The sequence below is a fragment of the Mandrillus leucophaeus genome, unplaced genomic scaffold (assembly GCF_000951045.1).
Source record: "Mandrillus leucophaeus isolate KB7577 unplaced genomic scaffold, Mleu.le_1.0 Scaffold777, whole genome shotgun sequence".
Lineage (NCBI taxonomy): Eukaryota > Metazoa > Chordata > Mammalia > Primates > Cercopithecidae > Mandrillus > Mandrillus leucophaeus.
The window spans coordinates 356,128-372,161 of NW_012108441.1; the positions used below are offsets into that span (position 1 = coordinate 356,128).

Sequence of the window (16,034 nt, forward strand, 5' to 3'; positions counted from 1 at the left end):
TTCTTTCCTTCTTTCCTTCTTTCCTTCTTTCCTTCTTTCCTTCTTTCCTTCTTTCCTTCTTTCTTTCTTTCTTTCTTTCTTGTCTTTATCTGTCACCCAGGCTGGAGTACACTGGCACAATCATGGCTCACTGCAACTGCCGCCTCCCAGGCTCAAGCAATCCTCCTGCCTTAGCCTCCTGAGTAGCTGGGACTACAGACATGGGCCACCACACCTGGCTAATTTTTATATTTTTTGTAGAGACAGGGTTTCACCATGTTGCCTAGGCTGGTCTCGAACTCCTGGGCTCAAGCAAGCCACCTGCCTCTGCCTCCTAAAATGCTGGGATGACAGGCATGAGCTACTGTGCCTGGCCAAGGATAATTTTTCTAAGGATGTTTAAAAATAGAAGCATTTATTTATGATCCAATAAATTCATGCATTTCTATCATTGTTCATAGCTGTACTTTAAAACAAAATATGTATAATTAAAACATACTAGCAAGTTTTAAGTGAAACACAGAGATAACCATGGCTAATGGAAGTGGTTTTCTCTGTTTTCCACAAAATTTAACAGGTACCTTTTAATACTGTACAATGTTTTACATTACTCTGTCTATATAGATTACAAAATATTTATACACATAAATTATTAAAATGATCTGAAAAAATAGTGAAATCAAATAGTTATTGATGCTGGTATTGTAGATTAACAGATTAACATGAAATTATTCCCTGGCCAAGGACTCACATGTGCGGAAAAGCTACTTTTCCCCACATACTAATTGTCCAATTTAGAAGAGCACTAAGTGTCCATCTGGAATCCTTACAGGATATATTTCCTCTTCCATCACCATCGTGCATCACATGTGCACATCTCTTAATTCCAGAAATATTCCAGGTTCTCAGACACATGGCCACCTGAAGTACAGTCAGAAGTAATTATTCATATGCATACAGAAGGTAATTTGCTATCTTTACATGGTTGCATGCAGAGATTAGCTCTCAATACACATATTAGTTTATTTTCATTTTTAATTTTAAATTGACCAACAGTTATATATATTTATGGGGTACAAAGTGATATTACAATTTATGGATGAAATATGGAATAACTAAATCAAGCTAATTAACATATCCATCATCTCATAGCCTTTTTTTGTGGTGAGAACATTTGAAATTTACTTGCTTAGTGATTTTGAACTGTACAATAAGTTATCATTTATTTGCTGTTTTCACCATGCCATGCAATAGATCTCAAAGTAAAAAATAAATAAATAAATATATATATAATTTTTTTTAAAAAGCACTTACTCTTCCTCTCTAATTGAGGTTTCGCACCTTACTCTTATTAGTTTCTTATGGCTGCAATAACAAATAACCATAAACTTGGTGGCTTTGAGACAACATAGATTTATTATCTTAGTGTGCTGAAATTCGGAAATCCAAAAATCGATCTCACTGGGTTAAACAAAATTGACAGTCAAGGTTTTGGCAGTGCTGTTTCTTTCTGGAAGCTCTAGGGGAAAATCCATTTTTTCTTGCCTTTTCTAGCTCTTACAGGTAGCCTGCATTCTTTGGCTCATGGTCTCTTTGCATCAATCTGACCTCTCTTCCCATCCTCATGTCTTCTCTGACATAGACCTTCCTGCCTTCCTCTTATAAGGACCCTTGTGACTACATTGGGATTACCTGGATAATTCAGGGTAACATCCCTATCTCATGATCCTTAATCATGTCTGTAAAGTCCCTTTTGCCATGTAAGTAACATATTCAAAGATTCCTGAGATTAGGATGTGGGCAGCATTGAGGATCCTTATTCAGCCTACAAGGGCACTCCACCACAACTTCCTGGCTAGCTTGCCTTCCCTTCTCTTACTTAGCTTGGACTTCCCACCACCAGGGTTTCTCTCATGAGCTAGATCAGAGTAGTGCAGGTGTCCCCAAGTTCCAGCCATAGTAATGCATGGAGTTTATGCTTTGGTGCACTCGTTCTACTCCAGATACATGTTAGTAATAAAGAACATAATAAAATGCAAAAGCAAAGAGATATAGCTGGACGAAAAACAAGATAAACATCTCCACAGGCCAGAAATGAGACAAAACTGAAAAGCCATGACTGTGGCTGAGGATACAGGCTACTGGGATTTGGTCTGGAAGAGGCCAAAGTAGCTTCGGCTTCAACTCCTGTGGATAAATAGTTCTTGAAGCTTTGGGGAAAGGACCTAGAAGTGCTCCAGATGGGATGAGGAATGGAAATCAGGCTCATTATTTGATGCCATGGGCTGTAGAAGGCTTCATGCTTCAGTCAAAAAGTATTGCCAACCTCTCCCTCGTATCATGGCTTTTAGCAAAGTCACATTGTTAGCTTAAAGCCTGTGTTCGCACTGTTTCTGATACCCACACAGAATAGGAGCACAGAGATAAGGATGGAATTCCTGAATAATGACCTCAAGGGCCAGGTGAAGGCAACTGGAAAACTATCAGAGCAGGGTAGGCTGAGCAAGGAGGGTGAGAGAGGAAAGAATTAGAAATTACTTCCCTTTAAAACTGAAACTCTTAAGTTTAATTTCAAAGTATATAAAGAAATCTTAAATTTCTAAACATTCAGCCAGCAAAACCAGCAGACAACATTATCTTACCCCAGATAAAATTAACTTTATAGGAAAATAAGAAAAAGACTTTAAAAGAAGTAGTCTTAAGATGTTCAAAGAAAGAAATGAAGGAATAACTTCTCTTTCAAAAGAGCAAAAAAAGTGAAGCTACAAAAGAAGGAAATGAAATAAGAAAAAATATATAGGAAAGCTACAAATTAGCATATTGGGAGGGAAAAATGTAGATATTGAAATTAGAAAGATATCTAATCCAGCTGCAGTGGAAATTTGGAAACTGAGTTTTGGTCACCACCTTGGGAATGCCACAAAAAGCATTCTTTTATGTCTGAGTGACATTAAAGTTTGGCAAATGCCCACTGAGTTTGAACTCAAAAAATAGGAAAGTATATATGAAAACCTACGCATGGGGCATTTTTAAAATAATAATCATACACTTGGTTGAAAGCAAGTATTTCAGCAAATTTCAAAAACTGAATACCATAGAACCCTGCCTCTAAGACCACACACTGTATCTCATTAGATATTATCAACAATAAAATAGGCCGGGCACGGTGGCTCACGCCTGTAATCCCAGCACTTTGGGAGGCCGAGATGGGCAGATCACGAGGTCAGGAGATCGAGACCATCCTGGCTAACACGGTGAAACCCCGTCTCTACTAAAAAATACAAAAAACTAGCCGGGCGAGGTGGCAGGCGCCTGTAGTCCCAGCTACTCGGGAGGCTGAGGCAGGAGAATGGCGTGAACCCGGGAGGCGGAGCTTGCAGTGAGCTGAGATCCGGCCACTGCACTCCAGCCTGGGCAACAGAGCGAGACTCTGTCACAAAAAAAAACAAAACAAAACAAACAAACAAAAAAAAACCACAATAAAATAATAGTTTCTATAGTTTTTGGAAACTAAAATCTATTCATATATAAATATATCTTCACAGTAATATTTTTTTAATGTAGAAGTAAACCACAGTGAAAGAACTATAATATATCATAAGTAGTAAGCAGCAAAAAAGTATTTGAAGGCAAACTTACAGGCTTTAATTCTTTTGAAAAAGAGGCTGGGCACAGTAGCTCACACCTGTAGTCCCAACACTTTGGGAGGCCGAGGCAGGAGAGGATTGCTTGAGTCCAGGAGTTCAAGACCAGCCGGGACAACGTGGCAAGACCCTGTCCCCTGCCACCCAAAAAAAGATAATACTAAAAGTAAAAAATTAGCCTTCAAATAAAGCTAGAAAAAACACAACCGGATAAACCCAATGAAAGCAGAGGAAAGAAATAAAGGAAGAAAAGTAAATGAAAGAAAAACAGGAAACAAACAAGAACAGCTGTCAGCAAAGAACAACTCGCAGCCTAGTTTTAAAACATCTGTGAGTAAAAAAAGTGCCTTTACCCCCATTTTTAAAAGGTTGTTTAAAAAGTAAAGAAAAACAAACAATATATGTATGACAGAGACAGTATGTGGTCTTCAAAGCCTAAAATATTGATTATCTGGTCCTCTACAGGAAAACTTTGCCAGCCCTTAATCAGGAGGAGTTTTACTTGTAAAAAATAATTAAAAAGACCAATCTGTAGTTAAGGTCGATGAAGGAAAAAAGAGTGTGGGGCCACATAAACAAATACGTCATAAATACAATACAGACTTTTTAAAACATAAGAAAATTGTGTAAATGTCTTCATGCCAATAATTTGAAAACTTAGGTAAAGAAGTAGTAGAAAACCTGAATAAACCAAAAATTTAAAAGCAGAAGACATTTAATCATTCATTAAAAGTGTCCCTCAACTTGCATTTCTGTCCCAAAATGGCACCAGCCCCCCATAGTTCTATAGCTTACTTTAACAGAAGTTTCAGGAACTAATAATCTCATTCTCATATAAACTACTTCAGAAAATAGAAAAAGACATTTTATGTAGAGTGTATGTTCTTGATACCAAATACATACAACATTAAAAAATCGAGAGTGAGAGAATATCACTCATGAATATAGACACAAAAATATTTTTTTAAATATGATAAAATGTAATCCATCAGTGTTTTATTAAACACATCAAAATAGCCTTTATTCCTATAACACAAAGATGGCTCAACTACAGAATATCTGTTAACAGAACCACGTTAACAGAAAACACACATATGATCCCAGAGTAGGAGGGATTTTTTTTTTTAGACCAAACATTTTTTTTAAAAAAGAGCCATAAAGCAAAGACTGAAACATTTGACATAGAATAAGATCACAATACAAAAATAAATTTCATTTCAATATATTAGTAACAGCTGAAAATTGAAATTTTAAAAGAAATTCCATTTAAAACAGCTTCACGAATATGAAATACTTAATGATAAATCTAACAAAAGATGGGTGAGACTTGAAAGACCTTGAAAACTATAAAATATTGCTGAGAGAAATTAAAGACAACTTAAAAATGAAGCTATGTATCATGTTATGAGATAAAGACTCAGAACAGTTATGATTTCTGTTCTTTCCACATCAACCCGTAAAGTCAACATAATCTCAGTGAAAATTCCAGCAGGTTATTTTATAGAAATTGACAGGCTGATTCTAAAGTTCATATTGGAATACAAAGAATATAGCATAATCATTTAAAACTTTGAAAAATAGGCCGGGTGCGGTGGCTCACGCCTATAATCCCAGCACTTTGGGAAGCCGAGGCGGGCGGATCACAAGGTCAGGAGATTAAGATCATCCTGGCTAACATGGTGAAACTCATCTCTACTAAAAATACAAAAATAAGCCAGGCATGGTGGCGGGTGCCTGTAGTCCCAGCTACTTGGGAGGCTGAGGCAGGAGAATGGCGTGAACCCGGGAGACGGAGCTTGCAGTGAGCCGAGATCGCGCCACTGCACTCCAGCCTGGGCGACAGAGAGAGACTCTGTCTCAAAAAAATAAATAAATGAATACATAAAATAAACTTTGAAAATAATAACAAAGTTGGAGAACTAACATCAGCTGATTTCAAGATTTATTATAAGGCTTCAGAAATCAATATAATACGGTATTTGCATGAAGATAGACAAATAGATCAAAGGATCAGCAAAAAGACTTGAGAAATAGATTCATACATATATGGACAAATGATTTTCAGCAAAGATGCAAAGGCAATTTCAATGGAGAAAGGATTGTCTTTTTAGTAACTGGTGCTGGAGCAATTGGATATCTATATGTAAGAATATGAAGTTTGATCCATACTTCACATTATTTACAAAACTTAACTCAAAATTGATTATATATCTAAATGTAAAAGGTAAAAGCTGTAAAACTTCTAGAAGAAAACGTGGAGGAAATCTTGACCTTGGGTTAGGCAAAAATTCTTTACATACAAATGACAAAAGCATTATCCATAAAATAAAATAGTTATATGTTAGGTTTCATCAAAATTAAAAACCTCTTCAAAATGCACTGTTAAGAGAATGAAAAGACCAGCCACAAACTAGGAGAAAATATTTACAAATTATTTATTTTAATAAAGGATTGTATCCAGAATATATAACAAATTCTCAAAACTCACTAATAAGAAAACAAACAAGCCTTTCACCAAAATGCATAAAAGATTTGAATACTTTACCAAAGAAGAGGTGTGGATGGTGTATTACTCAGGGTTCTCTAGAGGGACAGAACTAATAGGATATATATATATAGAGAGAGAGAGAGAGAGGAGTTTATTAAGTATTAACTTACATGATCACAAGGTCCCACAATAGGCCATCTGCAAGCTAGAGGAGCAAGGAGAGCCCATCTGAGTCTCAAAACTGAAGAACTTGGAGTCCAATGTTCGAAGGCAGGAAGCATCCAGCATGGGAGAAAGATGTAGACTGGGAGGCCAAGCCAGTCTTGCCTTTTCATATTTCTCTGCCTGCTTATATTCGCTGGCAGCTGATTAGATGGTGCCCACCCTATTAAAGGTGGGTCTGCCTTCCCCAGCCCACTGACTCAAGTGTTAATGTCCTTTGGCAACACCCTCACAGACACACCCAGGATCAATACTCGCATCCTTCAGTCCAATCAAGTTGACACTCAGTATTAACCATCACAGATAGTAAATAAGCACATGAAAAGATGATTCAGTATCATTAGTCATTAATGAAATGCAAAATAAATTTCAATGAGATACTGCTACCTACCTACTAGAATGATTAAAATTTAAAAGATGGTGCATACCAAGTGTTGGCAAGAATGTGAAAGAACCAGAGCTCTCACAAACTGCTGGTGGTGGGAATTAAAGTAGTACATGCTGGAAAGCTGGCAGTTTCTTAAGTAAGCATACACTTACCATATGATCCAGCCATTTAGGTATTTACCAAGAGAAAGGAAAGCTATGTCCATACAAAACTTGTAGGTGAGACTGGGCACGGTGGCTCACACCTGTAATCCCAGCACTTTGGGAGGCCGAGGCAGGCGGATTGCTTTGAGCTCAGGAGTTTGAGACCAGCGTGGGCAACATGGTGAAACCCTGTCTCTACAAAAAATACAAAAATTAGCCAGGTGTTGGTGGCTCACTCCTGTAATCCCAGCTACACAGGAGGCTGAGGCTGGAGAATCGCTTGAGCCCAGGAAGCAGAGGTTGCAGTGAGCCGAAATGGTGCCACTACACTCCAGCCTGGGTGATAGAGTGAGACCCTATCCAAAAAAGAAAAAAAAAAAAAAAAAAAAAAGACTTGTAGGTGAAATTTCATGTTAATTTTACTTGTGATAGCCCCAAACTGGAAATGGCCCGAATGTCCATCAGCAGATGAATGGGTAAACAATTTATGTCATAATCATACAATGAAATACTCTTTGGCAATAAGAAGGAATGAACTAGTTACACTAGTTATAAATGCAACAACATGGATGGATCTCAGTATAATTAGGGTGCGTGAAAGAAGTCAGACAGAAAGTAGTATATTCTGTATGAGTACATTCATATGAAATTCAAGAAACGGCACTTTCTACTAATCTACAGTGACAAAAAGCAAATCAATGATTGCTTTTAGGGATGGGATGATAGGAAAGGATGGGCATAGTTAATTACAAAGGGGCAGGAGGAAATTGGGGGGCATGATATATATGTTTATTATCTTCACTGTGGTGACTGTTTCATGGGTGCATACATATTTGAAAAATTATCAAATTTGCACTTTATGTACTGTTTATTATATGTAAATTCTATCTCAATTCACCTGTTTATTAGACATATAAGTTGTGTATTACATAATGAAAAAGTCTTCAGAAATTAAAAGTTATGAACTAGGGTGATACGTATTAGCATGGACAAATCACAAAAACAGAAACAAGTTTTATAATTATTTGTATGTAATGATAAGCATTATATAAAATGTAACAAACTACCAAAAAATCCCATACATTGTTTAGGTATGTGTACATAAACATGTTTGGGAGTGATTAGCTCTAAATTCAAGAAGGTCTTTTCTTCTGGAGAGAGACATGAGTGAGATTACAAAGTGCCACACAGGGGCTTTAATGCTATCAATAATATTTTACCACCAGGTGTGGTGGCTCATGCCTATAATCCCAGCACTTTGGGAGGCCAAGGTGAGAGGTTTACTTGTGGTATCAGCTAGTCAGGAGGCTGAGGCGGGAGGATTGCTTGAGCCTGGAAGGTCAAAGCTGCAGTGATCCATAATCATGCCACTACACTCCAGCCTGGGTGACAGAGCAAGACCCTGTCTCAAAAAAAAAAAAAAAAAAAAAATCTTTTTTTACTTCCTTTTGAAAACTCTGAAGCTCATATGATGAAAATACTGAGATTTAGTAAACCTGGTACTATGTACAAGACAGTTCATTATATTCTTAAATTTTTTGTATGTATGGAATGCTTCACTTTTTTAAAAGTACACGTTTGCTCAGCAACATTATCTCAGAAGGCAATCTTAGAAAGTAGATGTTACTTGGGAAAGGTGACAGCCCACTCCTTTTCTCTTGAGTTAGTACTTTGGCACATGACCAAGGAGTAGTTGATTCTAAACCCTGAAACTCACAGTGACTCAAGTCCCTAGCCAGGGCATATTGTGTCAGAGGCCTGTTTTTAAGAGGAAGGTTGTGAATGCCAACCCGTGGAAATCTGAGGTGCCAGACAGGGAGGGCAAGTGTGGACTTGGGGTTCACTGGGGGACTTGGGTCCCTGCACCCCAGGGTGGCAGTGGCAACTGAAGGCATTGAGTCTAAAGAAGGGATGGTGCGGCCTTCTGACAAGCAATTGAAAGTGGGCAGGTGGAGCAAGAACCAGGCAGAATTGTGGAGACCACAAAAGTGAGTTTCATCAACTGCCTTATTTTGCCCCTGTCTATCTCTGACACTAGTCACCCAGCTGTCAAACTCACCTCAAATTCTGCAATTGAGGAGGTCACCAAGCAGGTGATGTTATTACGCGTTAGTACCTACTGATGATTCGTGCTCTTGGACCATTGTACTTTCTCTGAAACAAATTAACTCAACAGCCTTTATAGGTGGACGGACTGGAGAGTCTTAAGCCATGAGGCTCCCTGGGAAAGAATTTTCTTCTTTTTTTCAGTAGTCAGGGATAAGTTTTATGTCAACACACAAAGAGCTAACTCCAGATTGAATTCATTCACTTAATGTTCAGACACAGAGATCTATGGTAGACTTCTGAAGGCCAAAGCTCAACAAAATAAGGGTCCCTTTTCTTCACTGCCTTTTACGTACACTAAATCTTCAAAGTTTAAGAGAATTAACTTGGACTAAATGTTGAGCTCTCCATGGCCTTAAAGAGATGGTGAGAACAGGGCTCATCTTCAGTTCAGATACTTGTGTGAATTGAGGATGCATTGTTTGGACCTAGTTGTTTTGGAGTGTATATCCTACATACATATAAAAAGCATTTATATAAAAATAAGTGTTTAAAATGCATTTCGAGCAAAATAAAACGGCTTTTAAAAGAATGTGTAAGGTATAATAAACAGCAAATAAAATGATATAAACAGGCCTGTGTCCCTGCTAAAAGGAGATTCCAGCAGGCAAACTATTTCCATGACGAGTACAGAGTGAATTCCAAAAGTTACAATGTGGTAATCTCACTTCCCAAAGGAAAAATGAAGAGTTGACTGGAAAACATTTCCCCTGCAGCATTAAGGCAGACATATACAGAATCTTTTTATGTGTCAGTATCTAATATTTTTTAAACATCAAATTTTATTCACCTTGTCAGCTTTTAAAAATAATACATTAAAAAGTGTTGTCTAATGGAAAACTAAGTACTTCGCTCCATGCTGGGTGTCTGAGTTTGAAGTGCTGTGACAAGTAGGACAGTATTTCAAAGTGTGCTGCAAATCAGGGCCATCTGACTGTAATCATTTAAGCCAGGGGTCAGCAGACTTTTCTGTCAAGGGCCAGATAATAAATATTTTAGGCTTTGCCATACGGTCTCTGTTGCAGCAACTCACTTCTGCACAACATTGTAGCAAGAAAGCAGCCATAGATTATGTGTAACCAATAAGTGTGGTAGTGTGCCAATAAAGCTTTATTTACACAAACAGGCCATATGCTGATTCAGCCCACAAATCACAGCCTATGAACACCTAACTTAGAGCAGTGTTTTTCTTTTTTCTTTTTTTTACTGTAACCCACAGTAAGAAATACATATGACATCACAATACAGCGTGCACGCATGCACACACACAAAAGGTTTTACAAAACCCAACTTGCCTTTTTTACCAGGAATGCACTCTGCTATTTGCTTTTCTCCTCTTCTATTTGGTTTTTCAAAGGCTAGTCCTGACTGTCCTAATGATTCATCACCTGCAGACTTAAAAACATTTGTTGCTTGTTGAAATGCAAATTCCTCCTGCTCTGCGAATTACAACTCCTTAACTCAAATATTGGCGAATAACCCAAACATCTACTGTTTTTCTTTCAAAATGATCCCCAGCTGATTATTTTACACACTAGGTTTGCAAAGCTCAAATCAGGTGTATCAGATGAAATTGTCCACTAACCTATAACTAAAATTATGCCCAAAATTGTTCTCTGTAGAACATTCCAGTATTTTCACAGGAGACTCTCATTTTGTCTTGCTTTAATTTTTGCATGATTTAGAGCTCTTTTATTCTTTTTCCTGTTATGTCACTTTTAATGTTCAATATCATGATAGAAAAAGAAAAGAAACTGGAGTTCAAGCATCATCGCATTTGAAACGTGTGTGGTCTTTAATAGGCATATCTAAAGGATAAGTAGTTGTCATGAAGTTATTCTAAAGGAATATTTTGACCTTATTTTCTTTTGTTGGAATTGTATTAAACATCTGCAATTCTGCCATGTAATTTAAATGATTCTTTATGCTGTGTGATTAAATATTCCATTCACTTGGTTTGTTCTATGGACTGTAAATTAGTTTTCCTTCTGGAATTTTCCTTCCTCTCACAGTTTCTTATGAACATGTTCTAATATCCTGCACTGCACTGGATGCCTTCCTTAGCTTTGCCTCCAGATAGAATGATGCCAGAGGCTAAATTCTATTTGGTGTAAAATAAGTGTTATTTTATTCCACTAATGAATACAGTTAATCCACTGGGGACAGTAACTATAATTACAATGCATTAAGTCTTTTACCAGGCTCACAATCATATATTATTTGCCCCAAAGTTTTGACACTTCATTCTCTGACTCTTTCAGGAATTTTTCTCACCCTTGCCTGAAATTTTGTACCTGCTGCCTCTAATTCAGTATGAATTTCCTTTGTTTGCTATAGTACATACTTGGAATTGGATGTTCCTTAGAGGCCTCAAGTTCTGACATCTCCTTCCTTCCTTTTCTTAGATTAGAGTTATACAGGGATAGTAATGACGACTTGGAGAAAGAAGGAATTTCTTGGAATTAGCAAGAATTCTGGAGGGAGCCTTGAGCCAGCCTTGTCAGTAAGACAGATTAACTGGCCTCCTCCATACCCTTTCACCCAGGGCTATTTTCCATTCCAGAATTATCATAAAGCCGGCTGAAATTTGTCCCTGGGTGTGTGGTTGGGGGCACTAGGCACACGGCAATTTCAATTAGCTGTCTAATTTTAACTTGGCTTCTGGCCAGAGGACTTCATCTCACAGCACATTTCAAACACCAGAGCGAACGGTCAAGTGGGTTACCTTGGACTTATCTTGGCCTGCCCCGCAGGTTATGGTCAATTATGTTTGAGGGACATTTTCAAGCAAGACAGAATCAGGAATTGGAATGGAGGTTGTGAAGCAATCATGCGTTTTTATCCCAACTGGGAAATGCTTATCAAAATAGTTCCTAGTTATCAAGTAAGCACAAAGTGCCTGGAAATGACGTTCCCAGTGAGGGGAAATGGCCCAGCTGTGCTTTTTTTGGCTTTCTCTCATCTGCTCAACAGGAAAAATATTAATCAATGGGAAAAATGCTCCCTTTCTGTTAGTTTAACACATGAGTTTTAGGTAGTGTGGGAAATAGTAACACCTAATGCTTTTCATTCCTGATTTTATTACACAAATTGCAAAAAACTTTTTAGAAAATGGTTTTTACTTAAACCATAGATTCACCACCTATAAAGATATTTTATCTTCTTGATGAAAAGAAGATAAACCTGAGATAGAGAAAGTTCCAGGGTTCCCTACAGTCTTGCAGTCATTGTGTGGAATAGTCCAGGGAGGAGGTCTGGTGACCCTTTGTAAGTTGCCACTGGGCAACACCTTTTTTTCCCATCAACAGGGAAGCAATTCACAATTCAGTGTTTCCTCATAAAACAAATTAGCAACGCTTCTCCAATGAGATAAAGAATATCTAAACCAGAGTCCCAAAACGGAGCTTTCCATATTTTGATATATCTCTATGCCTACTTTTTGAACTTTTATGGAAGGATAACACAGCAAAATGAAGGATCCAGCCTGATGCCTTTTCACTAAGCAAGACCACCCATGTAACCATCTCTCTCCATGCCTCTTTTGTTCAAGGTGATGAGGCTTCGCAAACTGGCACAACAGATTGCAAACTGCAAACAGTGCATTGAGCGGTCGGCATCACTCATCTCCCAAGCGGAACACTCTCTGAAGGAGAATGATCATGCGCGTTTCCTACAGACTGCTAAGAATATCACCGAGAGGTGAGTGCAGGGGCCCCTGGGAACTTCTCCGGCTGCTGGGCTCTTGTATCTGCAGTGTAATTGGTTGGTCTTGCCCTCGCCTTGCTTTTATTTTCATTTTCAAGGCTCAGTACCAGAGAGAATAGAGTCTTTGAGCTGTTTTGTTCCAGCTAAAGATGCTTCCTTTTGACATGTGAAAGCCCTTTCAGTAACAGCCTGGAGTCTGGAGTTCAAGGCCTTTGAAACAAGAGTCCACCAGTTAGAAAGAATAAAATCAACCTGCTTTTGGACGAGGGGGAGCTTATGATGGCACAAAAACAGCATTTATTGTGACTCTCAGATGTGATGTTATCGTACACTTGATAACAAAGAGTCAAAATGAAGGCAAAAACATTAAAGGGAATCTTTTGTTCCATCACAGGGCTCATCTATTTTTTTAAAAAATCACACAGGTGTTGTTCTCTGTTAGGCCCATTTTCATTTGGTTGAGGAGCTTGGCCTCACCTGAAAAGGTCAAGGCCGACTCACGCAGGAGAGAAAGGACCAAACTGTCAACCTCATACGGCCTTCTTTTAAAATACTCTTTATTCTCAGGTAGGGAGCTGTAACGTGATGTTATCTGAACGGTTGGCTCAGCAGTAAAACTGGCAGGGATAAGTATTTCTTCAGCACACATACTTGATTGGCATAAAAATTACTCATCTTCACTGACACAAACACCTATAGCAATTCTAATGGATCCAAAGAGAAGCACTAGGCTGGGCCAGGTACAGCCAGTGCCACATAAATGACATCTCTAACTGATGCTAATGGCCTTGACTTCATTCATTCTAATTTTCAGAGTCAACTTCCCTTTATCCAAAGCAATAATAGAATCCTATCTCTAGGAGACCCCAGAGAGCTCATCCATGCTGATCTTCATCCTAGAGCAGAGATCAGCAGACTTTTTCTATAAAGGGTCATCAAGTAAATATTTTCCTGCTTGGCAGGTTGTAAGGTCTTGGTCACAGCTACTCAACTCTGCCATTGTGGCTAGCTCTAAAGCAGCCATAGATAATATAGAAACAAATAGGTGTGGCTGTGTGCCAAGAAAACCATTACAAAAACAGGCAGTAGACCGTACTTTGCCAACCCCGGGTCTAGGGAAAAAAAAATACTCGCCATCTTATGACTCAAATTTATTCAAAGAAAGAGAAAGGAAACTAACGTTTATTGAGTGCTTGCTTGTTTCAGAAACTTGTGCTAATTCTCAAAATATCGCATAGAGGAGGTAATCATTGACATCTCCGTTTTCACTCTTCTTAAAGAGTAATGTACGGTGTTTTTACAACTCTGGTCTACTATCCAACCAGCTTGACTGTATTCTTTCTTATATTGGGGGAAAATTCCTTTTGTAGCTGATTAGATACTTATCTCTTCTAAAAGACATGGATAACAGCTGGCTATCATGGCTGTTATGTACTTGAGATGCTCTCCTCCTTACTCTGAGAGGCCCATTTCTTTCCTCCTGACTCCTTGATTTCAAGTGTTTATTTTCCCTGGGCCATATCCAGTCGCTCAATATTCACCCTAAAATTAAAAACTGCAAATAACACTAATACTCCAGTGTACCCAGGACACTAATAGATAGCGTTTACACTTAGGTCATGGTTTCCAACTGGAATCCAAGAGTACTTTTCTCCATCTATGAACTTTGAGATGTCCAGATGAAATGGCTATTATGAACTGCATTCCTCATCAATCCCTGAAGATTCGACCAAGTGTCATATGAATAAATTCTTACCTAGTGACCAGAGACGATGTGACCCCATAATAGTTATTGCTGAAAGAAGATATGCATCTGAAGTATAGCACAGGTGTGGGAATGCCCACATACAATCTTCCTCAGTTCCAGTGGCATGTATCTGCTCCCATGCAGCTCTCTCTGTAACAAACCCAACTCATCAAGAGCAGGAACATGACTTTGATTTCTCTTTCTACAAAGAATGTGCTTCTGTCAAGTTTGAATTCACAGAGCCTGTAAAAATTTGCCAAGAGCCTTGTCTCTGTTTCTACAATCTCCTCTCCTCCCATCACTATTTGTCCATCCTCTTGGTTAATTCCTGAGCCTTTCTATCCTTCCAGCAGCTAGGATATAGAAAAAGGACACTGGGCTTAGACTAGAAGTTGGCAGACCTGGGTTCCAATCCTAGCACTGCCACTTTTTAACTATGGTTCTTTGAGCTATTTTCTACTTAGAAAATTGGGTTAAGGAACAGTTTGGAGGTTCCTTAAAAAAACAAAACTTAAGCTACCGTATAATCCAGCAATCCTACTGCTAGGTACACACCAAAAAGAAACGAAATCAGTATATAGAAGAGATATCTTCACTCCTGTGTTTGTTGCAGCACTTTTACAATAGCTAAGATTTGGAAGCAACCTAAGTGTCCATCAACAGATGAATGAATAAAGAAAATGTGGTACATATACACAATGGAGTACTATTCAACCATAAAAAAGGATGAGATCTAGTTATTTGCAACAACATGGATGGAACTGCAGATCATTAAGTGAAATAAGCCAGGCACAGAAAGACAAACATTGCATGCTCTCACTTATTTGTGAAATCTAAAAATCAAAATGATTGAACTCATGGACATAGAGAGTAGAAAGACGGTTACCAGAGGCTGGGAAGTGTAGTAGGGGGTTGTGGGAGTGGGGGTGGGTGGGGATGGTTAATGGGAAAAAAAGAAAGAATGAATAAGACCTACTATTTGGTAGCACAATAGGGTGACTATAGTCAATAATAACTTAATCATATGTTTAAAAAAAACTTAAAAATGTAACTGGATTGTTTGTAACCCAAAGGATAAATGCTTGAGGGTATTGTTACCTTATTCACTATGATGTGCTTATTTCACATTGCATGCCTGTATCAAATATCTCATGTACTCCATAAATACATACACCAACTATGCACCCACAAAAGAATTGTTTTTACTAATAAAAAAATTATTTAAAAAAATTGGTTTCAGAATAGCTGTCACTGTTGTGATAACATTGCTTTAAGTTCCTTACTCCATGAGTGTTAGTTGGATCTCTGTTTTCACGTTTCAGGTTTCAACATGTGAGTCTAGCCCGCCTTGTGTGTCTTTTTTCCGGTGCTACTCTCTGTCTACCTGCCCCTGTTCATCAATCTGTCACTTAGCATTCTTCTCTAGGACATGACTTCTTTCTTCTGTCTCCTATTGTGCCTGCCTTGGGCTTTGGCTTCTGTATACTTCCAAACAATCTTTATTCTTCAATTCAGGTGTGAATCCCAGAACAAACTTTTAATCCTGCAGGCATTCTTGAAGTGAGACTTAGATGAGATTTTCTGCATCATTAAGTCACTTAAGGTGGATATG

At 38.2% G+C, this 16,034-nt stretch overlaps 1 protein-coding gene across 3 annotated transcripts in view; it reads left to right on the forward strand.

Moving 5' to 3' along the window:
• MID1 (midline 1) overlaps positions 1 to 16,034 on the forward strand; it is a 172,712-nt gene that overhangs the window by 121,361 nt on the left and 35,317 nt on the right. For all 3 annotated transcript variants that reach the window (XM_011966829.1, XM_011966831.1, XM_011966830.1), the window contains exon 5: positions 12,521 to 12,669. In XM_011966829.1, the coding sequence (XP_011822219.1) occupies positions 12,521 to 12,669 (149 nt within the window). The remainder of the gene's footprint in view (positions 1 to 12,520; positions 12,670 to 16,034) is intronic.